The sequence below is a fragment of the Falco rusticolus genome, chromosome 2 (genome assembly GCF_015220075.1).
Source record: "Falco rusticolus isolate bFalRus1 chromosome 2, bFalRus1.pri, whole genome shotgun sequence".
In the NCBI taxonomy this organism is placed as follows: domain Eukaryota; kingdom Metazoa; phylum Chordata; class Aves; order Falconiformes; family Falconidae; genus Falco; species Falco rusticolus.
This window is the reverse complement of record NC_051188.1, coordinates 76,616,131-76,639,441: the sequence shown is the minus strand read 5'-3', so window position 1 is coordinate 76,639,441 and position 23,311 is coordinate 76,616,131. Positions and strand designations below refer to the sequence as shown.

The 23,311-nt window shown below is 41.6% G+C and overlaps 1 protein-coding gene across 1 annotated transcript; it reads left to right on the top strand.

Annotated features, from left to right (window-relative positions):
- Positions 1-953: 953 nt before the first annotated feature.
- Positions 954-1,664, top strand: CLDN14 (claudin 14). Its single transcript, XM_037377908.1, has one exon. It carries the CDS (start codon positions 954-956, stop codon positions 1,662-1,664), a length of 711 nt encoding a protein of 236 aa, XP_037233805.1.
- The last annotated feature ends 21,647 nt before the right edge of the window (positions 1,665-23,311 follow it).

Below are 23,311 nucleotides of genomic sequence, written 5' to 3'. Positions count from 1 at the left end.
ATATATTAAAATATCAGGTTTCTGCCCACACACATAATGCATGATGTATAACAGACCTTGCAAGGCAGCCATTGGAAAAGACCACTTAATCTGCAATTTATACAGAAGGAAGAGTTACTATTTCTTGTTTTTCAGCTAGAATTTATACATGACTGAACTGTGAAGGTGTTGCTTCTCAGAAGCTCTCTGATGTACATCTGGTTTCACATGCTGTCATTTTGCCCACAACCTAAAATCATAAGCTGAAACTCCACAGAGGCTAATGAAAATTATTCCCCTTTGAGTTGCTTTATTAAACTGCAACCTCAAGAAATACTGGCAAATCAGGAAAGCGACTTTAATCCAATACTTGTTATCCTCTTCCACAGGTTTTAAATCACTCTCTTTGCACCCTACTTTGAGAAAATACACTCTTATTGTTTTCCTAGTCCTGCTATGACCTTCTGGGAATGTTTTCATCATGTAAAGCAACCTGCAGCTCCCTACTTTATAAATCTCATTCATTCCAAGTGCTAACACTAGCTAATTCTCTGCTTTAGAAAGGAAATCATGTTTGTTTTTTTGAAGAGTCTGCTGGGAAGAGGGATATTTGCATTTAAAATATTTTTTTCCATTTCATAAATTGTCTTGAGTTTTCTTCCCAGTGGGCAACAGAGGACTGTTTATATAAGTGAAGAGGGAAGCTTACTTTCCCATTACTTCCACAAAAGTACGATTAACAGCGATAACTATGCTAATTATTGAACTAACTGCACTTGGAATGTACCTTACTGGCTGGAGAGGTAATGCATTTGGGTAATAATTAACTCCTTTTTTCCTCAATTACCTTTTATTAGGAGAGCAGAAGGTGTCAAAGTAAAACAGCTGCATATCTTCCAAGAAAAGCTTGTGTTTTCTGAAGGAATTCAAGCAGAGGTGCTTTATTAAGAGAACTAGGCAGGACAAACATTAACATGGCAAGCTCGGCTGTTCAGTTACTTGGCTTTGCTCTAAGCCTGCTCGGCCTAATTGGGACATTAATTGCTACTATTCTGCCGCACTGGTGGCGGACGGCACACGTAGGCACCAATATTATAACAGCTGTGGCCTATATGAAAGGGCTTTGGATGGAGTGCGTCTGGCACAGCACCGGCATCTACCAGTGCCAAGTCCACCGCTCCCAGCTGGCGCTGCCCCGTGACCTCCAAGCCGCCCGTGCCATGATGGTAATTTCCTGCGTCCTTTCTGTGCTGGCATGCGTGATTGCTGTCATTGGTATGAAGTGCACGCAGTGTGCCAAGGGGACTTCTGCCAAAGCCTCCATCGCAGTCACTGGGGGGATCATTTTCATCCTGGCCGGTCTCGTTTGCCTGGTACCTGTTTCGTGGACCACTAACGACGTCGTTACAGAGTTCTACAACCCCATGCTTCCCAGCGGGATGAAGTACGAGATAGGTCAAGCTCTTTACCTTGGCTTCATCTCGGCATCTTTAACGATCCTCGGTGGTGCTCTGCTGTGCACATCAAGCCAGTGTCATGGGAATGAGACACCTTACCAGACGCAGCCCAGCAGCGTAAGAAGGACTGCTCCCTCCTATAGACCACCAACTGTCTACAAGGGAAACCACGCTTCTTCCCTGACATCTGCTTCCCATAGTGGCTACAGATTAAATGACTATGTGTGAGTTCCCTAAGATTTGCCTGCAGGACACAGCTGCTTTATAATTTCTGTGCATGGCATAAAACAAAGCTAAGATGGCTTTTAATTTATAAGGGTTACAATACAAAGTTTACCATTGTTCATTTCTTCCTTTCCTTTCTTTCCGGACAAAGAAAAAACGCGAACACAAAACTGCTTGCTGCAAAACCTGGAAAATAAATACAAAGGAGGCTGTGATATTCCAGAGACAGCACATACCTGCCTACTTTCAGTTAAGGTTTTGAAGGCAGGCAGTTCAAGAGCAGTTTTGCTAAAAGTAATGGTTTGGTTTGTAGTTTCTGCCCCGCGACAAGCACTAAAGCCGAACGGGTTGCAACTTGTTGTTTGAATACTGTTCCTACAAGATACTGTTTTGCCTAAAACAGTGAACTTCATCATGAGACACAGTGATTTTCAGCAGCGATTGCCTGCTAAGTTTATTTCCATAATGCATGAATGTTTCATTATGTCAACATATTAGTTTTGCTTTGACTTAACTTTTTGTTTGTTTTTTTTTATAGTCCCTTGAAATATGAATTGCAATAGCATTATGACAGATGTATTTGACAGTATGTTATAGCCAATATTTTAAATTATACTACAATGTTTTGACCTCATCAAAATAAATATTTTGAAACGAGATGGTGCATCACAATGCAAATAAACCATCTCAGTGGATCAGAATCGGGTTTTTAGAAATGTCAGAACAAAACTAGACATTAGATGTTAAGATTTTATTAAGAAAATGAAAAAGAAAAAATTAAGTACCGGAATTTGTCACTGAATGGGCATTTAGCTCTTTAGCAGATTTAGCATTCTGCACAATTGATGCATTATATAGATCAGAAAAACAATTTCTATAATCTTGTCCCAAATACCATGTAATGACATGTACTCACTTCTCAGGCTCAGCCCTGATGTTTTCTGCATGGGGTCTTGACTGAAGGTGCATTAGGGTTAATATTTCCGTCTATTCCCAGTGGCATTTGGGGAACTTCCATTTGGCCAGGCTTTGGTGCACAAGGCAGCCTCTGTGCCAGCAGAGGTTACACTCAAGTACTGTAACCACTGATTGTCAAGAAGAGTATAAAATCAAGACATTTACTTCTAAAATCTTTGCAAAATGCAATCGTTCCACAGTGTGTTCAAACAATTAAAACCCAAACCAATGAACAAAGAACCCCAGCCCTCTCCATTTCATGTTACAGTGAAGTCCAGTACAACATGTACTGTGACGTAAAACCATCACAAAAAAGAAAAGCACTAGATTCCTGTTAACCCCAGAAAGATATAGGTCTCTCCAGAGCAACATATGAACCAACACACTGCCATTTAATAAGGTTAAAAAAAATACTTCCAAGAACTGGAAGACAATGCTTGGTATACTTCATCTGGCAAAAAAACTGTTTGCTATTATGTTATCACCTGGTAGCATCTCCAGACCTGGGATCCTTTCAGCATTTCCTCTGGTTTCATTCTGAACCTCCCCTTCCATGTCTGATCACCTGGCCATTTTTTTCATGTTGATTTGAACTGTGTTTTTCAGCATTGATGCAAGTTATCATCATCACTGTTTTTAAAAAAACAAAATGGCATTTCTAAGCAATTTGCTGAGACCAACAATAACAAGAATGATCTGGGACCAGGCTTTGGTGATTGAATGTTACAAGTGATTATAAACTCATATTTTGTTAACCATAGCTATTATGTATGATGTGAAAAAACATTGTACAGAAACTTCACTGAGGCTGCAAGCATCTTCACAACTGATTCTAATGTGGAAGGAATGGATGGAAACTGCTTTGACAATGGCTTCTTAGGGAAGATAGAGTCAAACTGTTCATAGTCCGTTATGTTTTTTCTGAGATGCCTTTTTAAGATGAAAGGTAGCCTGATGAAGGTGCTCAATTACATAGGATTTTTTCTGTATTTACATTACAAGAGATCTAGGCAAGTGATTACAATATCAGCTTTGAACAAGGGCTTTGGACAGCCGTGAATAATGGAGCACAAGTCCAAGTGCAGGAAATGGCTTGTGTCTCATTAGGTAGTATGTTTACTATATACTGATAGATTATTTTGCTTGCCAAGATGTTTGTGCAGTGGGAATACTTATGTGTAGTACTATTCTTACTGCACAAATTCCCAGCCAAGCAGGATACGTGACAGTAGTAAGAACAGTTTATAAAGTCCTGGCAAAAATACCTGGAAGTGCTCTGATGTCAATAAAGAGAGGCAATGGTTTCTTTCACAGGGGGCTGTGAACCAGTGGATCTCGTTCCATACTAAAACTGACATAAATTTCTTCTTCATTCTTTTTTTAAGCTGTCATTTGAAACAAAAAGCATATCCATTCTATCAGCCTTAGAGGTCTGGCTGCAACTACCCCAGACCGACGTAGGCATTGATAACTCGCGCTCCTGCCCTGCTGCCACACAGATCGGTGGCCAGACCTCGCTCTCCGCTTGCCTGGAGCCTGTCTTGGCAGTCCTGCACCGGCGGTGCAGCCAGGCAGTGCTCCGAGACCTCAGTCAAGGACATCCCCGCTGCCTCTCCTTGGCTGAGTAATCCCTTGGTCATCAGTGGCATCGATAAGTGACAGTGTCAAGGAAAGGGGGTGAGCTTCCTGGGTCATCAAGGCACTGTTTATGGGGAAGTACTCCTTGGGCAGCTATAACTCAGCAGCAGGGGAACAGGACAGGACAATGGATGAGGACTGCCACATGCCTAATTCTGTCCACTTGCATCCATCGGGTTTTTGCAGAGTCCTGTGGAGGCAGATTTTTTTGGTTATTTTTTTAGAGAAGTACAGCCTGCTTTTTGCCTCCAGCTCACTAGAGCTGAACTGCCAGCCTGCCCTCCCAGGGGAGGCACTGCAGGGAGGCAAGAAAGGAAACCAGGGTGGGCAGAAATTCGTTTTAGCAGTGCAGGCATTGTTTGTGAATGTGATTGTGGTTACACCACTTTTTAGTCAACTTCAGTGCAATGTTCCTGGAGAAGCAGGGGTGGAAGACTTGGCAGGGAAGCGTAGGTGGAGGATGGGATATGCCAGTGAAAGCATATTGCGGTTAGTTCTGGAACATCATGAAAAATTGGGGACTGCTTCAGGATCAGGTACAGATGGATGCATCTGAAACAGGGATGGAGGCTGGGCTCAGAGAGGCTGGCAGCTTCTGAAGCTACAAGGAGCTCTTTCAAAGATGCATCTTAACCAGGACCAACATGTGGGGATGGGATGAGGTCAAGAATGCTTCTCCCCACCTTGGCATCCTCCCTCAGGGCTGGTGGACTATGTGTTCTCCAATCACCTTGGATTTTACCATCTAAAATATGGCAGTCCTTGATATTATCTCACAGAATATGCCAGATGTGTAATTCTGATTCAGGGTATCACAAACAACCAAATACAAATCAAAAGAAATGAAGAGAAGAAAACATTTTAGTCACCTCTAATACTGCTGCTAGAAAGTGGCTAATAGACCAAAGGAAGAAAATGTGCCATTCTGTCACTACTGAGCCTGTGGGATTAAAATCAGAAGCTCCCTCGCAAAACAGTATCCTACCAACCCCCTTCATCTGCAGGAAAGGGACCTGACCAACAAATTGTGATAAAAGACTGGTCTAATGACATGAAGGCTAGGTTGGAGTTGGACACAGAGGTAGACCAAGACCTTCCTCAGATGCATGGCAGGTGGGCAGAAAAAAGTGATCTAGTTTTTGGCTGGAAGTACAAGATACGTTAATTTCAGGCCCTGAAGAAACTGTTATGTTCAAGCCTACCGCTCTGCTCTGCAGAAGTCAAAACACTGTGGTGCTGGAGGAGTACGTAATGCATCAGTGAGTGTTAATGCCACTCAGACTGGAAGTCATTGCTAGATTTACATCTGGTAGTTTACATGTAGGATACATCAAGAGTGTTCATGTCCCTGCAGACCTGATCCACAGTTTTAACTGTGTCTTATGCTGAGCTTCCACCATGATCCATGAGTTGATGCAGCAATCTACTGAAGTGGTGAGATTGCATTTCCCCTGCCCTTGCTGCCCCAGCTCCCAGCCACAACTTTGCACTTTGGTCCTCTCAGTGAATCAGTTTAACAAGGCAGAAAACAACTACATCAAAGAATGGCATCATTTTCTGACACTGTAGTTAACTAACATAGCGAGTGGAAAGGTGTGAGGAGAGCCACAAAAGGGATGCCTGGGAGGGCAGGAGCAGTGGGAAAGGAGGAGCAAGGATTGGAGTAAGTGAGCAAGGATTTCCCCTTTTGGTCAGGGAACAGCTGCCCTGAAAAGCAGCACCTGAGATGCACCGTGACAGTCACTGTTGCAAATCCAGAGCCACTGGCAGACGGAAGCTCTTTGGGTCGTGAACTGGTTGGTGTATTTGTTCTGTTTTTTTCACAATGCCTAGTGCAAGTACTAAAGTGAGGTAACTGATAAACCATAGCAAAACTTCACTAATTTCTTCAAGAAATGTGTCTGGGTTAACCAATAAGATGAGGAAATGAACCAAATGCAGTAATTAGAAGTTCTGTTGATCTAAGACAAAAGTTATCAGACCATTCCTACAGTCAGCTGCTAATTAAGGTTTTTCACATAGGTGTACTAAGATTAATGGAAATTCTGTGTCCACCTGTAAATATCTACTGCTAATTTCCTGTTTGCTTTGCCATATATCCCACGAGATGATTTGTATAAGAATGATAGGCAAGGGTAAGGTGTTTCATGAGGTCCAGGAGCAGCTTAAAGAAGAACTGAAAGCTTATCCTTTTTTTCTCCCCAGCTGATCTACTAAAATATGTTATCTCTTCCTTGCATGCCTTGCTTTGCTATGCAGCATAAGAGGTATGTTCTTTTTCACTCATTTTCTCAAGATATTATTCATATAGCTTAGTCCATGTGTTCCGATTATCCATATTTCCTATTCTTAGCACTAAATGGGCACCTGGTCATGTTGATTCCCAGTTTAATTTGTATCGTTTCCTATTCTTTTGCCCATGACATCAGAAGACATGCTTGAACCTAATGAGGCTTGATCCTGACCGAGCATAAATCAGAGGACCTCAACTGAGGTCATGTTACCCCTCCTTCTTCACAGTAGATCTAGATGAGGTCTCCCCCTTCACTGAGAAACCTGGCAGTTTGTAAGACAGTTTTCCGTATACTCAAACGTATGAATAGGCTTAAAATGCTCCACAGAGAAGGAAGTTAAGATACGCTGACTTCCCTCTTTTTCTCTTTTGAAGAACATTTCCTGAGGGAAAAGGTAGTTAATTTTATTTTCTGCTTTAAGCATGAGGAAATTACATTCATTTCATTAGCTCACACCTAAAAGATCTTTGGTAAGCAAACTGTTAGAAAATAGAGTGAATAAAAAGAGTGAATAAAAGGAGTGAATTGATACGCAGATTTGATCTGTTAAGAGCATATGTATATACTTCATATATGTGCGTGGATATATAAAATGGTAAAATTCTAGCTTGATTGACTTTACTGGGGTCAGAATTTCACCCATAAGCTTATTATTGTTGTCAATACTTCCAAGTCTATTATAGAGCTTTTAACTAAAAGGCCTCCAGAGCAAAGAGTATCAAAGTCATGAGAGTTTTGCCCCTGTGAGAGAGATGGCAAGGAAAGACTTGCAATGGCCATTTCACAAAGTGTTTCATATTGAGTGGTTGTAACTGGTGGCATGTAGAGTGAGTCCTCCCTCCCACTTGAGTCAAGGACAATCAATTTTATTTTTAAAATGTCATAATCACTGGTATTGATCAACGCTCCCTAATGGGGGTGCTCTCAAATCCATACTGGCTTGGGCTATCGCCACTTCCCTAGCAATTCAGGCTCAATTAGGCTGCCTTGCTAATGCATGTCAGCTTTATTTAATTGCTCTCAGGCCTGCAGTGTGAGAAAAGGGCAAGCTGACAGAGTAATCCCACACTTCCACTTTGCAGTGAGCTGCCTATTTGTTTTATTTGTTCACATTTTAAAGGGCTAAGCACTTGTTATATGGAAAACACAGGAGAGCAAAAGTCAAGAAGTATTAATAAGCCTTGGAAAACAGAGTTAGAACTCAATTGCTTGTGCAAAGAATTGCTGATGTTTCAGTACTTTGAAAAGAAGATGGGTTTTGTAGCTAGGGTGCTGATGAGCAGCATTTGTCTCATGGAAAACTTAGCAGAAGTTGAGTGGAAGCAAATGTCTTCTAACAGCTACATCCTAGGGAAAACAACTTGTTTATTTGTTGGTTGGCTGATGATAATGTGGCAGAAGCAACCTCTAACTGAGGCTGGTAATGAGCTGGGGATAGTAGGGTGACGGTTTCTTCCATAATATTTAATATGAATGTTAACAAATGTTAATAAATTAGGAGGCAGGGGAAGAGAGGGATGGCAGCAAGCCAGCAAAAGGGAAATAGCCATTAAACACCTAAAATCTCTAATCTGTGAAAGTACATGCGCAGCTCATACTTCCTACAGCAGTGCAGCTGTGAGCTGAAACAAAGAAATCACCTATGAGTACCAAAGTGCCTGGCTGCAGACAGAAGCTCTCACGCTTTTACGTGTAGATCTGAAACTAAATATTGGAGTAAGAAAAATGCAGGTATGAGTTATGTGAGGGGAAAGACCTCCAGGGGGGCTCCCTAGAGCATGGTGCTCCCTTTAGAGTTCAGCTATATGTGCCTGGCCACCTTCCCACCTCCTGGCTAAAGGTTGGGTTTGTTGACAGAATAAAGACGTCAGAGTAATGCTTGGAAGGTGGAGTAGACTCACTCCCACGAGTCCTGGACTGTCAGCTCCAAAACCTGATGTGTATCTTGGGAATCAGACCTGCATCCAACCATAAGCGGCAGACTAAGGTTGCATTTTAATTTTGTTTCTTTCTAGTTTTATTATTGCAAGTGTTGGATGTTGCTAATCAAATGTCTGCCTGACATTTAGGGGAGGGGAGGCAAGGTACATCCAACAGATTTTGGGTGCCTTGATTCCTTGGGGCCAGTGGCTCTGCCTGCATGATGGTGTAGTCTCTGGAGGAACCTGTGTTCCATCTGTGGCCTGGAGTAAGCTGCAGGATTCAGCCAAGCTGCTGTTTTCTCTGCTGCCAGCTAGGGGCTTTGGAAAAAGCATTGTCCTCAAAATCACACCTGTAATCCTGTCGCCTGGAAGAGGTAAGTGGCAGCACCTCATCTCCATAGCTCTGCAGTCCTGCTGCATTTGCCTGCAGAGCTGTGCCCTGTGCCATGTCTGACAGGACTATAGTAGGACAGCATTGAAAAGACAGTAAGAAAAGAAACTCACTCCAATACCAGGGATGATGTGGTTTCTTGCCTCTTTCTGTTTTTCACTGATTTCTTAAATTTTTCATTTCCTAGTTATGACAGTCCTTTCTCTTGCTCCTGTTTTCCTCTGCTCTAGACTCTCCAGGTTGCTTAGCTTATGAGTTCACTTCTCTTTTGGTTTTAAATTTGCTGAGGGCGGCACACATGACTCAATTTATAGCAAAGAATACTGAAACCAGCCAAGACAGGCAGGGAAAAAGAAAGATGTGGGCTTCAGCCTGAGATTTTATTTCAACTGGGCTGAAAACATTCCAATGCTCTACAAAGACATACCATTACTGGTGCATGAAGACTATCAGATGGTGAAAGTACTTAGAGAGGCCACCTAGAAGTGCTCTACGGAACCTTACTGTTGTCTTCGAATAAAACATTACCTGAGAACTACACAAGGTAATAGATCTATCCGATACAGATAGTTCTCACTTGTATTCCTCTTCTACAAATTCTTTTGTACAGCTGTTTTGTATAGCATTTTTTCAGAAGACAAGAACAGTGCTGTTTATTTATTTTTACAATTTAACTGTGATGTTCTTGCTCAGCCAGCCTGCTGATCTGGTAAGCATTTAAGGCTCAGTTCTGCAAGATTATGGCACACAGGAGTTTGGGCAGAGCTAAATGGAAAATACCAAAACCATTAATTTTTTCTTTTTACACCTAGTTGCTCTGGGTTTTTAATACCTTACATATGAATTTGTTGGTTTTATCTCAATTTTATTCTTGTTTTAACTGCCAATAACCCAGTGTTTTTCAGTATTTTTTTCACTTAATTAAAATAAAGCATCCACAAACATTCAAAAAATTCTCCAGTGGTGTTTTATGGATTTATTTAAAGTTCTTTTATATACATTTTTATATATTCTTTATGCATTCATTTATTTGTATGTATGTTATTTTACCAGCTTTAATTTCCACATTTGAAATGAATGAAGCCCTATTATGCCTAAGGATGCTTTACAAAATTTCCTTAAATCGATCACTATGTACTCATATATACCAGTTTATGAAATATATACACTATGGGTATGAACTACAAATTATTTTTGTGTTACAGGTTACTGAAAACAGGTTTCTTTGAACATTTAGACATAGAAAACACAAATCCAGTTGCTGCACCCCCACCCCCCAGATTTTCTTCATTCACACTTATTTTGAGTATGTTTGATTTTAAAAAGTTACATTACACAGCTATTTCAATATAACAAAGCAAAGAGAGAATTCATAACTCCAGTAGCATGATCACTGATGATGCCAGAAACAGTAAGGCCAGTAATGCACAAGTTAAACTTAACTACAATTGGTTATTAGTATAATAAATACACACAGATGTACCTGGTGAAATCCTCCTGAAATTAGGTGTGGCACCGTAAATGCCATCTACCTGTAGAAACTCTCTCTTTTACGGTAAGAACAGCATGGTCGAGAGCTGGAAAGAAGTGTCAGTCAATTCGTTAAGCATGACCAGATTATCAAAGCTTTGAACAGCAGCCGTGCATCAGTACAGAGGGAAATCCTCTCCCGTTCAGTCAGAAGACATCCTGTCCTGCCTGCAATGCCTCCAGCCAAAGTGAGCTGCACCTCCCCCAGCCGCAGGCGGGTGCCGAGGGGCAAGGACCACCACCTGAAGCCAGCCACCCTTTCCTTGCGCAGGGCTTCGACAAAGGAGTGGTGTGCTAAGGACTCCAACTCCAATGTATGACCAAAGGAGAGATGCTCATGTCTTCTTGTAGAAACCTCACAAACTGACTGGGTGAGATGCTCTGCATATTGACCAGCTGCCATCCTCTGTGAAAGCCAGACATGGCAAAACATTGAGAATGAAGCCAGACCCAAGCGTATTGTAAAAGCCTCTTCCTAAATGAATGCCATCTTCACCATCATGCCTGCAAACTACAGCATGTTCTTGGAGGGCCTTGGCAGCACAGGAGAAAGGTACCAGCCGCTTGCTGCAATGGGACCGGTACCGCGCAAGCCAAAGGCATCTCTCAGTCCGTGCCTCAGCAATGAAACCCAAAGACAATAAGCCTGTTGTTCAGGCTTGCTGGGGTCTTAAAAGGAATCATTCTAAATGAAAACCAAAACCTCAGTATGCTTCTGGCAATGTATCTATTGTGCTTTGTATTTTCCTCACAGTAGCTGACAGTGATGTGGTGCACTAGGTTTTGTAATGTGTGTTCCTGTTTATTTGAATGGCTGTTTTTTAATGTGCATTTATAATGGCAGGCTTTCTGGGCACCTATAACTTGGGTATTATCTTTTTTTGCTGTAATTTCTCACAAATACTTCATGTATTAAATGAGATGTCATTTTGTACCGTGGTTGTAAAATCTTCAAGATTTTCTTTAGAAACCTTGTCCCTCAGTATCACAATCAATGTAAAAGTGATATGGCACGAAAGCACAATTATTATAATTTATTGGGTTTCTCTTGGAGAATCATGGATTGAAGTTTTTTTCTAAAATTTTTAATGTTTGTATAATTCCCAATTATTTGCACAAGCATAGCAACAATTGAAAGGTGTTTTTTTTTTTAATAAAGAAAGATCAGGAAATAAAGTGAGGCTTTCCTTACAAGAATATATAGAGATAATATTTGCAAAAGAAAAACTAACCAAAAAGAAAACTTAAAGAAAACTTACCTAAATTGTTTGCTGCTATCAGATAATGAATATCTGGACTAGTCTTCTGATAAGACTAGCAAGGGCAAGCAATCAAATGGATATTAAAATAGAACATGGTCACTTAATGCAAGGCATAACGAGACATTACTCCCTTGGACAAAGGGAGCTGGACTCAATACACTGGAAGAGTCCTTCCTGTTTTCTTATCTGGCAATTAAATTTTAAATACAAAACTTGGGGGAGTGTAAAAAAATCTTTTCAAATCGGGAAGAAAGGTCTTACTTTTTCTTAAAGAATTAATAGTATCAGAAGTGATTTGACAGAAGGCTCACTGCTAGTGAGAGGAATCAATGGCCACACTAAATGAGCAACAGGGATTAGGACCTGTACATGGAGAGCTGTCTGCCAAAACCCAAAGGTGGGCTGAGCATAGAAGAATAATTTTAGGAAGTACTGGCTAGACTTGTTTCCACAAATCACAGTGTGGAGTTTGCTAGATGTTTCTTATTCTAATTGCAACAAATATGAAAGTTGCTGGTCAGTATAAAATTTCTGTTCATCACTCACTATGCCTAGTGGAAATTAAAAATGGAGGAAGAGGAAAGCAATTAAAGAAAACCTCAAAAAATAATAAAAAAACCCGCTTAAAAAATGATCCAAAGTTAGAAAACAAAATCCATGTAGATGGAAGCCTCATGCACAACAGCAGCCTAGAAAGTGGAGTGAGAATATGTGAGAGAAACAACACTGCAGATGCCAATGTCAGTGAAGAAGGAGGGCAGGGGGGGCTCCAGGCGCTGGAGCAGATTCCCCAGCAGCCCGTGGTGAAGCCCCTGGTGAGGTGGGCTGTGCCCTCAGCCCATGGAGGTTAACGGTGAAGCAGATAGCCACCTGTAGCCCAGGGAGGACCCCATGCTAGAGCAGGTGGATGCCCAAAGGAGTCTATGCCCCCATAGGAAGCCCACACTGGAGAAGGCTCCTGGCAGGACCTGTGATCCCATGGAAAGAGAAGCCCAGGCTGGAGCAGGTTTGCTGGCAGGACTTGTGACCCCCCTGGGGGACCCACACTGAAGCAGTCTGTTCCTGAAGGACTGTATGCAGTGGAAAGGATCCACGCAGGAAAAGTTTGTAGTGGACTGTCTCCCATGGGAAGGACCCTACATGGCAAAGGGGAACAGTGTGAGGAGGAAGAAGAAGCAGAGACAACATGTGATGAATTGACTGCAGGTCCCCTTTCCCTGTCTCCCTCTACTGCTGTGGGGGAAGAGGTAGAGAAACAGAGAATGAAGATCTCACCCTGTCCTTATCTTGACCCATGAGCCTTTCATTATATTTTCTGTCCCCTGTCCAGCTGAGGAGAGGGGGAGTGATAGAGCAGCTTGGTGCCACCTGACATGCAGCCAAGGTCACCCACTACAGCGGCAAAAATTTTCACCAGGTTTCTAAGATACTACTGACAAGGTAGAGAAATAGAATCACAGAATCATAGAATCATTTATGTTGGAAAAGACCTTTAAGATCATAGGTCCAACCACTAACCCAGGACTGCCAAGCCCACCACTAAACCATGTCCCTAAGCATCTGCAACAAGATCTTTGTCAGCTGCTCAAAACTGGGAAAACGAAATTAAAAACCTGAAAGAACTGGTCAGAGACATCATCGTAAATATCCTTTACAAAGATGTAGCATCATGAAAATGTACAAACTATCTGGTCCTCTAGTTCTAATCTAACCAGAGCAGCTCAGACAGTTTCTTGTCAACTGACTAGTTGACATCACATCTGCATCTAACTACCATAAGCACGGTGAAATGCTTACTGGGCACAGACAAGACTGGACACAAACACAGCATACATTTACACAGTGAGAAATTCAACAAAGTAAATTGCACAGAAGGGAGCTGACAGGTATTTGGCAGGTTATTGGCTAAAGAGATCGCCACAGTTTTGCTGAGGATGTGGTCTGATCCAGTTAATAACAGAAAAATGGGACCAGACAAGAGCAAAAGTTAAAAGAAATATTCAGACAGATTATGGAAACTCCCACTTGGCCAGTGTGGCTGAAATCAACTACAAAGAACCTGGGTACAGAAAGAAAGAAGAGACCAAAAAGTAGTTGTTGAACATAACCTCGAGTTCCTTTCCTTTCTTCAAACGTGTGTGATATAAAATCCAAGTTCTTACACCAAGTATGTGTTTGTGAAGGAAGCATCACCATTCTTTGGCTCACTGTAGTCAAGGTATTTCATAAAAAAAGGACAACTTTATAATCTTCTTTGTGTACAGTTTATCTTAACAGTTGGCTTTCTCTGAGAAGTTTAAAGAACAGTGTCATTACAAGTATGTGTAGAAGGGAAGTACTGCAATAATTCATGTAAACCTTTAACTGCATAAACACTTTCCCATTCTGTTTGTAGATGCATCACTCAAAGACAGTATTACCAACAATGAAGGAATATCCAAGACAACAAGAAAGAGCACTCACTTATATTGCCCATTAATCAAAAACATTGGAGTTGCTTAAATTTTTTCGTATTGTTTGAAAGAGGAGGTAGATTTAACACCCACAGCTTCCTATCTTTAATATATGTATTTTAAACAGAACACAGAGAATACCTTTATTTCAATATTTTGTTTACAGAATCAATTATACTGTAAAGATCAGATAAAGTTATATCAGATCTGGGTTACATCAGGTACACAAAGTTAGATTACGTTAAATCCCCTCACTCTTGAAAGGAAGTTGAGGAAGAAGTATCTGGAAATTGGGACAGTTTAGTAAAACGTTTTCCTTTCACTGAGTGCCGTCAGCTCAGTAAGTCAGATTTACAATTATTAGCGTTTCCTATAGTTTTATGGAATTGGTATTTGCTTCCTTTACAATGAGGGAAAATCATCACTCTGCAGCTATATTTATGTAAGTCGCCAACAGCAGACAAGTGGGAGTGAGGAAAAGGTATTTCCATCCCTAGTAATACTGAAGTGCTCATTTAGTGACTTGAACCCATAACACAGTGCTTCTGGATCCACATTCACACATAACTCTTGGCACCGTCAGCTGACAGATGCCCCACCAAAAATGCCGTTCAGCTTACCCATGGAGTGAAGCTCTTTGCAGTTCTCAGGCCATCCAGCCTTTGGAGTCTGGACAGGATCCAGCCACAGATCCTTACTTGGGATCTCTCGGCACGTTACTGTGATGCAGAGCCTATGTTCAGCAACACACTCTAAGTGCTGGAGTACGCAGTGCAACCACCAGTCTCTGGACTTAGCAACGACACCTCAGGTTCCTCCCACAGCTTAAACTCATCGTCTCCCAGAATCCCAAAACAATTAGGAGTCCTCTGGCTTTTAGTTTGCTACCTTATTGCAGAAGTTACATGGCAGACACAAGCAAGCGGACCCATAAAACCAGAAATGGGTTTTGAAGAGAACTTCTGAAAGTCTCATTGCCTCAAAGGCCAAAATGGGAGAATATCGGTATTTAGAGAAGTTCACACTTGCTGGACACAAGTCTGTTCAGATTAGCCCTTTCTTTCCCTGGAGGCCTTATGGTCATCTAGGCATACAGCTCAGCTTTCCCTCAACTGACCAGTTTCTGTAGCAACTTCTGTCAACACAATCTGCTGCAGGGGCTCCTTCACTTTCCCCAGCCCCATCTCAAGTTTCCTCTGTTCCTTCTGCAAGACAATTTGAAGATGTGTTTTGGCCACCTGCATTCTCTGTTTTCTCCTTGGCAGGTTCCATCACTTCCTGAAAGGAAGGGAAAAACTGTCCTTTCACTCCCAGAAAACATCCCGGTGAGCTGCTTGTCAAAAGTTCACTTGTTAATCATTCTCCAACCACACCTGGTCTATTGGCTGCTTTGTAAGCAAGATGAATATGCACTGACTTGAGGTTCATGATATAGACATATACATAATAACAAATAGATTACAAATACTGGATATCAGCCTATACATTGTGTAGTCAGATTTCCCAAACTTTTATGCCTAGACTGTCTCTAAAGTAAACCACTCCCTCTGCCTAAACGAGTAACTAAATTTTAACCTTTAGAGTCTCTGGGGTATTATAGGGTGATCTCATACACTGGTCAGAGATGAAGAATGGAGCTCATGTTTTTGCATCTTTCAGACACTGACTGCCGGTATCACTAACTACTAAACAGAGCACCAAAACCCCCTATTAATTTTACCACCCAAACTTGTAATCAGGCAATGCAAGGGAAATGCCAAACATGGGTCACCAAAGACAAGCACAAGAAAATAGACTTTAAAAGTCAATACTGCAATTGGTTCCCTCCTGACTTCTCTGGCTCCTCTGCACATTCTTTCACTGATTTGGCATGCTGGATACCATAATAATAAACCACTCATTTAAAAAAGATCTGTGCTGTTTGTACAGCTTTTTAACATACTGGCTACAAACCAACTCATTTCACATCCTATTATTATTTTTGATCCATCTCTAGCAATCAGATATGACCAGGGTTAATACTAGTATTTATTCCTTTATTTATGGTTGACACTGTTATGAAACTGTGAGTGTTGAAAATGTATGACCTATATGAAATCATGTGGTTGACTCCATGCTTGCAGGAAGTTGCTACTGCATTTTTAAACATTACTGAATAGCAGATAATTATTAGAAAAATATACTATGAAGCTCCACCTTCATTCTGTATCTTTATTCTTCCATTCCCTAGATAATTTTACTTCTCTTCCCACACGATGGCTCATTACTGTTATTGCATCAGTAATTAGACAATAAACTCTTCAAAGACAAAAAACTTCTGGATTTATTGGCTTTGGGAATTGATATTTTATTCCTTGCCAACGAATCACCTAGTCTAAATCCACATCCTATTCACAAACACTGTAACTTTCCTTTTCCTGTCATCAGCAGCAGGCAAGCATTTTGCAGTGTTGATCAGGTGAAAAAAAGCTTGAAAGGAGCAACATTTTAAGTCAGATACTGAGGGTGCTTTTGGTCAGAAATCCATAAAAAAATATGGATTAATTAGCACTACATTTTAACAGCTTTTACTTGTCTTTTCCACTTGAAAAACAGTACCGTGCTTTCCTTCTGGCAGAGATTTGCAGCTGACCCCTCTAACTTTTTCTTTTACATTAGTAAAATGCTCAGTTGACAGTTCAGAGAGGGGAAAGAAAATCATCATTGCCATTAAACCATTAACACGCAACACACATCTACCAAGGGCTGGCCTTGCCAGAGGATTTAGCATTGCCAATGGGTGGCTGATGGAAAAGGATGCAGCTGACATTCTGAACTGTTTCACCTGCAGGATACAGTAGATGTAAAATTAATCTGTCTTCTTCAAACTAGCTGTGACCAGTTGAAGATTTAATTCAGTTGCTGAAGAGTGAAATGGACAGATTTTAGCTTTTCTTTAAGAACAAAACTCAGCATAAGCAGATCTGAGATTTCTGAAGGAAGCCTGTATAAAACGATTCTTACATGTTCTTTAAAAATATCCTCTCTTTTGATGGTTCAAGACATAAAAGAGGGCCAGGTTAATAATCATAACTTTTTCACGCCATGGGGAGCTTGCTCTGTCTATAAACTAAGATCTGCAAAATACAGAACAGAGCTTAAACTTATTGATAATATTTCTGAAAATTACTGTCAGAACACCCTTATATCTGGATTTGTCTGTGGGCTTTGAAACACCTCTGTGCATCAAGGGACCTAAAATTTGCCTGACTCGTTCAGCTCATCTCTCTGACGGTGATAGTTACTATTGTAAAGGAAAGACACAAAATATAAAATCTTGCTGAGTGGGTCTGGTAAAGTAGAAACAAATGAGCTCCTGTGGCAACAACTGAACAGTGATGTTAGATTAGAAAAGGTCCTAAGGAACCCTGCTGAATGGGTTGTCACATCAGTGGCAAATAGCTGCAGTGCCCTACCCCAACAAGAGGTTTAGCTTCTAAGCCCAGATACCTATTGCCTTATGTTAATAAATGCCTAATGGCTGCTACATTTGTACATAATGTCTGCACTGTTAGCATTTAACTCATTAACCCCAGGAAATCCTATGAGATACTTGGAATATGGAAGGTATTATCCTGTCCTGTGGCATCTGCAGGGATATTTATGTGACCCGCATCACTGGCAGTCTCACAAGCACTGATGGATTTAGCCTCAGAGCACCCTCAGGCGGGATGCAAGGATTGTTATCCCTGTTTTTTCATGATGAGTACTGAGCAAAGAGGAGAGTTAGATGAATGCTGCCAAGTTCACTAGAGGGATTTTAAAGTGAGCAGCCTGTTCAGCACGAACCAATGACACCCAGCCCCAGCCCTGTGCAGGACGAAGCAGGTTTGTGACTGAACCCTACCATCCTCCAAATCAGATGAGATGCCAGAGCTGACTGTCAACAGCAGGGTCCAAACAGGGCCGCTGGAGCTGACCATAGGCAACTGCTGCCTGGCGTGGGATACTTGAGGAGAATCACTTGAAAGCTGTAGTTCACACCAGGCACCCATGTCCAGCTCAGACACCAGATGGTGGCAGAGCAGAACAACACTTTAGAGTATGGGTAACACACCTGATGTCCGGGACAGAGGCAGGGATTGAATCTGCATCCCAGCTCGATGACACCTACAGCGGGCCTATCTTCTGTGTCTAAAGGAAAGGAATATTTCAGCAGAGGATGAACTGAATGATCTGCTACTTCTGATTTAAGCTTCAAGATATTCAATGGCAATCAACTCCAACTCATGTTTCACCTGAATGCATGTAGAAAAAGCCACCTACAGCTCCCTGTAGATTAATCACAGAATCCCAAAGGATGTAGCCAATAGCTCCTTTCCTATTTAAATGCAGTCTGAATTGGGTATTAACTACCTGCTGTGTTTGGCAGATCTCTTATTCCTAAAATAAATAACTGTATGAAAAGTCATAAACTCTATATTGGACTTTTTCATTAAAAAAAAAATCAAAGTAATGTCAGGATTTTAGCAGCCTCGCTTATTGCAGTAAATCTGGCTTCCACAGCTGTTCATGTTGTACTGTGTGCTTCAGCCAAGTGGAGCTGCAGTCCAACATTTCCTTCTTAAGGTATCCCTTACCCAGAGCAAAGCCAAGTGAATTTTGGACAGGACTAGCATGCTAGAAATTATGAATGTGCTCTTATTAGAGCAGGTTGCATGTTTTACATTAAATATTCATTCAAATAACAATCCAGCAAAATGTTTGTCAAGATGATAGTTACTTTGGCTAAAAGAACACATTTTTCTTTCAGTTTCCACCAAAACTCGCCCATATTTATCACATTGAGAATCTAAGGACATTAATGAAGATCTTGCTTAAACGCGGCTGAGCTCCTTCACTGGTGCCAGATCCTGTTCTCTTGTTTTATAGCCGTACCATTTCAGAAACTGCTTGGTTCTCACTAGGGACAATTCCTTTTACAGGTTCCACTGCAGCTCATAAAAGGGGGGGGGGGGGGGGCGCGGGGAGAAAAAGAGGGGAAAGTAGCATTTTCTCCTCCTGCCTGTTAAAAACCTGCCTGTGTTGAGCTGAGACTCACAGAAAGCCTCATAAAGAGGTTTGATTTCAGTGTTGCGGTTTTCTGGGCAGAACCGAGTTTACCTCCAGACATCCGTGATGCTGTCCACTGTTACCACTATTGCTCATTGTGCCTCTCTCTATCTCCCTTTCCTCAGTGACCAGCCCTTTGTGCTGGTATGCTCTATCAGGCATGTCTCCATTCATGCAAGAGCCTTCCCAATCCTCCTCTGAAGCCTCTGCCATAAGCCTTTTTACATTGCCCTCATTCATGCTGGGGACTCTTTTGCATTTGTGTTTGGCAGTCATCTGAAGCAGGTCCTGACCCTGCAGTAGGCTATGTGGGGTTGCAGAGGTCTCCCCAGGCCAGGTAGTGTAGGGGGTATGTACCAAGCTTTGCATGTTCTTTAACACAGAGAACAAAAGTATCTTTGTGACATGATTCATAAAGTAATTGCTGCACGAGACTTAGCAGGAACAAGGGACTGCAAAACATTCTGTGTCCTCAGTTACAGAGGAAATACCTTTGTTTCATACTTCCTTTCTTCTTTTTGTTACTCTCCCATTGTACAGGTAATGCACGTTTCCAAAGCCTCAGCATCACCCACATGCATGGTACAACACATTTATGTGGTGTCACAGATCAAGTGGTGCTGCTGTTCACTTTTTCCTCCTGAAGCCAGGGAGGTAAACATGGGCCATATATATAACAGCTAGCATGTATATAAAGTCAAATCATGAAAGAAAGAGTTCCTCTAAAAAACAGAGAACTTCAGTATTCTAGTAGAATTACATACCTTATTCCGCATCAAAACCAGCTAGCCAGCTGGTTGAATTAATGAAGTTAAAGATTAGCAATATTGCCATCATGTGGATACTTTAAGAAAATGCTCAGACATGATCCTGAATTCATTAAGCACCAGAAAGCAGACTGCACCTGAATCCTGCTAGTAAAACTAAGAGGCAATATTTAAAGTTGTTTGTTACTGTTATAGAATATAATTATCCCTTTCTAACAGTAATTATTTATATAGCAAAAATATGTGTACAATAGATAAGGTTGTATTACCCCTTCCACTATGACCACTTACCCTTATGTATATATAGGTCATATTTAAAAATTCACCCCAAAATTAACCTTGGGTTATCCAACCAGAAACTATATAAATGAAAACCACCTCACTGCAGAAAGAAAGAAGAAAGAAAAAAGGACAAGTAGTCAGTTTAGATGTTCTTCATTTGTGAAATGTTTTGTAAAATGCTAATGTTCAAACCCCTGAATTACTTTATCTTATGACTGCTATAATAATTTGTTATTTGTTATTTTCAGTAATTTTATTATGTTCCCCGTTCCCCCCGCTGGCTCCCACTCCGTTCTCTTCAGTATCATGAGCTCTTCTACACTGACTGAAAAACATAAAAGGAAAGGAACTTCCTCAGCCTACATCAAAAAAGTTGGATTTTGCTTTTTTAGCTAGTTAGGAAAATAAAATTTCTTTATATTACATCTACCAAAAATGAGATAAAATCCTGTCACATTATAAGGTAAGGTATCTCTGCTCCTGGCAGGAATTCATATAAACAACTGATTTATATGTTGTTTTTTATTTTTATATATATATATATATATATATATAATTGTTTTATATAAACAATTAGATTTGCAAATTTTGTAGAAACAGAAAGTGTAAATAAACTTGGTAAGACTCCTACATTGTTGCAAACTTCCAATGCCATTTTGAAAATTGCTTCCCTATTTCTGGGAAAAACAGTGAGTGAAATAGAACAACAGCGTGTTTACTACCAGCACCTACTCCAGCAACTAATACATACCAGGCATTCGAAAGGTACTACGATTTTCTTGGTTGAAGAATACTGTCTAGGTACAAAGTGGAATTGTTTTATATACACACACTTTCCACTACAGACTATTCACCATTCCAAGAGATACATTGCCATGACCAATAACTCATCTCTATTACTGTACTGTCTGCTCTAAATTACACACATTGTATCTAGACAAAATACTGCAGCAGCAGGCTGTTTCGTGTTATTACTTTGTACGCAAGCAAGAAACACTGATTTAGCTTGTTGCTGGCTCCAGACATTGCCTTCTTGTAATAATCGATCATACAGCATAGATGCAGCTTTTTCATGGGGTCAAAGCTCAAATTTAGAATACCGGAGCACATAGCCAACATATTATCTCTCTTCTACTTGCAGAGTAAATTCATACCTTCTTTCTTGCCCCGCTATTTATTTGTAAGTATATCCAGGTGGGCCGACCCCAGTTGTGCCAGGAAAAGGGAAAACAACAACATCCACAAGGCTCCTGCCATGCAGGAGGCAGCACTCAGTGATTTAGCTCAAACTACCATTTTAAACTAGTTCCATTAAAGAGGCTAAGATCACACAGATAGCCATAGCCATTCCCATTTCAATCTGGCCTATTTCCATTTTGCTAAGCAAACAACATTTAAGAATGCCTTATTTCAGCTTTGCTGAAATCAGAACAAAAATGCCTGCCCAGCTTATTTATTTACTTTTGCTGACTAAACACACAGGAGAAGTTTATACACAAACAAAACCTGACATTATTTATCATCATCATTGTTGTGCCTAAGAATCGCATCACGCAAGGGAAGAATCTACAGAAGAATGTCAGAGAAATCAGGCCCTTCAAAATTAAGCTTTCCTGGTTAACGTAACTCACAGTGATAACATTTTAAATGGAAAATACTAAAGAAGTACACCCATATAGGCAAGAGCATGTACGCATGTGTATGCGCTTGATGCATAGAAATGAACCTAAAGTCGCTGCAGACAGCCAGTTTTAAATAACTGGAGCACAAAGAAACTCCAAACATGAAGACTTGGGGGAGTAAAGACAAACATCGGTCAGCCCATACAGAAAAGATACCAAGAGCTCCCCTATTAAAAGACAAAAACAGGTTCTTCTCCTTTCAAGAGCACCAGGATCAGGTTTTCACAGTCCCTGGACAAGCCCGATTTACGACCAGTTTCCAGACAGAAAGAAATCTGTGAACCTTTTTAATTATTCATGCTCTAAGAGGCAAACCCTCTCGGGTTGCAGGCCAAGAGGCCTCAGGGCCATGGCTTTCTGGGGCTTTCAGCTGAGGGAATAAGCAGCCGGATTCTCAGCAATATCACTTGGCTGAAAGTGGCTGTCAGGCTCAAGAAAAACAGCAGTGTAGGCTGGTTTGGCAGACATGAAAGGGAACCGGCAGGGGAAAAACTTAACTGCTCCCCATTTGCACATTCCAGCTCTTCTGCTGGTGTTGGAGCACCTGCGGCCGGGGCACCGGAGCACTCAGGCGGGCCATGCCGGCGGGAGGCGAGGGAGGCTCAGCGGGTGGCAGAGATCATTTGGCTGCATGGGAGACCTTCTCACGCATGGAAGGACGAGGCAGGAAGAGCAGTGGCAGGGAAAAGGCCACTTGGTAAAGGCCTGAGCAGCCAGGTCAGGGCAACCTTAGCACCCACAAGCCGTCACTGCAACAAGCAGCTCGGCCAGCTCCCTAAAGAAAGCATGGAGAAAATGGCAGTGCCCCAAAAGCCTGCATGTGAGGAAGAACAGACCTGCTGTGTGGGGCTCTGGGCGACTCAGGGAGAATAATTGGTACCAAATGTGGGGATTTTGCTTCAGAGCTTATTGGCAGTGTAAGCGCTCCCAAGGAAGGGCTGAGAGATCTCCTGAGCAGGCCTGTCTGGAACAAGGCACCAGAGTGGGCAAAAATACCTGGTGAATGTAGTGCTGTCTTGCACCTTGAACGCTCTTTGCTGGATAGACTTTTCTGAATACCAAAATTCACGTCAGTCTTTCCGTTAAGACTGCCAGGACCTCTGGCTGGTTGCTCCCACAGCCAGAGGTTCTGCTGGATATGTGCGCAACAAGTCTTTCATGGGCCTGCAACCTGGCAGTATGTGTCACCTCAACCCAAGACGCTGGCTAATCAAAGGTCAATTGCTTGGAGAGTCTGCAGTGCCAGCTCCCACCAGAAAAGCCTCCTGACTTGCCTGACATGCTGCTGCTGAGCAGAGTGGGAGAGGCTGTGTCCTGCCTCACAGCTGGCAGCACGGAGACCTCTCGATTGAAGTCAGCCTATTGTATTTTCCTCCTAAAA

Bases quoted from the DNA above. Each gene is read 5' to 3' on its own strand.
- CLDN14 (XM_037377908.1), top strand. From the start codon at position 954: ATGGCAAGCTCGGCTGTTCAGTTACTTGGCTTTGCTCTAAGCCTGCTC.